Raw genomic sequence first — 2306 nt, forward strand, 5'->3', positions numbered from 1 at the left:
CTCTCTCTCTCTCTCTCTCTCTCTCTCTCTCTCTCTCTCTCTCTCTCTCTCTCCTTCTCTCTTCCTCCTCCTCCTCCTCTTCTTCTTCTTTTCTTTTCTCTCTCTCCTTCTCTTTCTGTCCTTCTCTCTCTCTCTCTCTCTCTCTCTCTCCTTTTCTCTTTCCCCCCCCTCTCAGCCTCAGTTTCCCTCTGAGTCGCCCCTCCTAAAGGATGTCACGCTTTTGCCACATTCCACCGCACTCTGGCGGCTGGGACAGGGTCCCCCACCTCCAGGCGCTCTCCAGGGTACAAAGCCGTGGCGTCTCCTCCCCCGACCCCACCCTAAGCCCTGGCGGGAGCTCGGGCCCCTCCTACCTGCAAACACCGCGGAGCAGTAGGCATCGCTGATGTCGGTGTCCGGGGTATGGACGTTCTCGGCGTAGAGGATGAAGACCCTCAGCATGCCTGGCGCGCCTAATGTCCCGTGCGCCCCGGGAGCGAAGAGGGCTGGGAAGGACCGGTCCTGCCGGACCGAGGCGCTGCTCGCGGGTGCCCTCCCTGGAGAGGGCCGGTGGAGCGAGCCTGCCTCCGGATTTCTGGCTCCTGGATCAGAGCAGCTGCTCTTAAAAGGGAACAGGCCAACCCAAGCCTCTCCAGTGGGCTAGGCTCGTACCCGCCCACTGGCTGCGCTCAACGCCAGTCTGCGGGCGTTGCGAGAGCAGGGGCTTCTATTCATTGTCCACCCCCCGCAGCCCTACGTCGGCTCCACAGAGCTGTAATTCAATGCTCCGGCCACCAGCATCCCCAATGACACGGCACTTTACACCTGACTGGTGAACCGCGGACAGGGCGGTGGCCGCGACAGCCTGGGACCGGACCAGGACTCAGCGCCCGGCGTAGCCTAGATCCCTCTCACTTATGCTCGGCCCTTCTCCTGACTTTATACCCCCAGCGGAGCGCTGCTCCAAGCCTGTCTCCATAACTCTCCAGAAGCCACACGACCTCTCTGAGTAGGACCCACAGGGGATCCCTAGGTAGGGCTGGGGAGCAGACGCAGGGGGGCACTTTTCCCTTAGCTTAGAATTTCATTGGCAGACAGAACGGCTGCCTTAAAATTTTGCTTAATGCTGAGACTGGAGTCACATCCCGACACAGAACTTGTCCTGGTGTGCCACAGTTCTCGGAGAGAATTTGCTGGTTTTGATTCACTGGAGGGGACAGTTAATGTCTACATTAGTGCCCAGATCAGAAACGTAGTCTACCTGGGACCTTAAAAGTTAATGTTGGCTTCTTTCCTTGTACCCCAAGAAATTGGTACATGGCATGATGTGTTAAAAATCCTTTTCTCTTCTAATTTTCTTTTTTTTTTTTTTTTTTTTTTTTTTTTTTTTTTTTGCTTCATTCTGCGCAATGGAACAGACCTATAATCCCACCGACTCCGGAGGCTGAGGCAGGAGGATCGCAAATGCAATTCAGTGAGACCGCCTCAAAATAACAAAAATGAAAAAGGGTTGGGGATGTAGCTCAAAAAAACGTGGCGTTCATTCTTCTAGTTTGTAAAGTAACACAAAATAATCTCTGATTCTAAAATATATGTGTTAATATATTAATATTTGAATACTAACCAGTCCAGGTTTTCCCCTCTGAATGGATACATGCATATAAATTACTTATTAAATATATGGGTTCAGAACACATATGCAATCTGTGTTTTACTTTTTTTTTAAATTAATGTGGTGCAGGGGGTCAAACATGGTCTCTTGCGTGCTAGCAAACACACATTTCCAGCCCTGCCTTCCACATTTGTGTGTAACATTTTTCTTTTATCATTAAATATTCTTCTTAAACAATCTTTTCAATTGCTGTCACATAATATGCTAAATTCATAAAGCTTTCCCATTTGTACTCATTAAGCTCTTCCAAGATCCTCACTAGTATAACAGTGAGAAATATTTTCTTAAAGTAATTAAAACTAGGCTAGAAACCCATCTTGTGCCATCCTTTGCTAGATCCTCAGATTGGATTCCTAGTCTCAGAATTATAAAGTTACAAGACATGACCTTTTTTAGGTGCTAGTACTTGTTGCTAAACTGCTTTCCGGGAGCTATGCAGAGCCACTCTCCCAGCAGCCTGACTCACCTTCTAAAGAGGGCCTGTTGGATGGGTGTGCAGCTGCCAACTAAATTTCCTCAAGTAGCTCATGGGGGCAGCAGACACACCCAAGGCAGAAAAAAAGTCAGCTACTGACTGGTTGAGACCCATTTGGAAGTACCAGGGGAAGCGACACTCCCTTAAAGGCCCATCCATTCAAGATCAGGATAGCACACA

The 2306-nt window shown here is 49.5% G+C and overlaps 1 protein-coding gene and 1 non-coding gene across 10 annotated transcripts in view; one reads left to right on the forward strand and one right to left on the reverse strand.

The window, feature by feature from the left end:
• Nucleotides 1–893, reverse strand: part of Dysf (dysferlin) — a 208332-nt gene extending 207439 nt beyond the window's left edge. For 7 of the 9 annotated variants that reach the window (XM_015479534.2, XM_015479530.2, XM_015479532.2 and 4 more), the window contains exon 1: nt 354–893. In XM_015479534.2, coding sequence (XP_015335020.1) covers nt 354–441 — 88 coding nt within the window. In that variant the 5' untranslated portion in view covers nt 442–893. The remainder of the gene's footprint in view (nt 1–353) is intronic. The other 2 variants (XM_048804125.1, XM_048804129.1) reach the window with 2 other exon arrangements.
• Nucleotides 894–1104: 211 nt separating this feature from the next.
• Nucleotides 1105–1235, forward strand: LOC125617363. The gene has a single exon (XR_007348336.1). It is a non-coding gene; the product is annotated as a small nucleolar RNA SNORA3/SNORA45 family (small nucleolar RNA).
• Nucleotides 1236–2306: the final 1071 nt, after the last annotated feature.

The sequence above is a fragment of the Marmota marmota genome, unplaced genomic scaffold (assembly GCF_001458135.2).
Source record: "Marmota marmota marmota unplaced genomic scaffold, marMar, whole genome shotgun sequence".
NCBI lineage: Eukaryota > Metazoa > Chordata > Mammalia > Rodentia > Sciuridae > Marmota > Marmota marmota.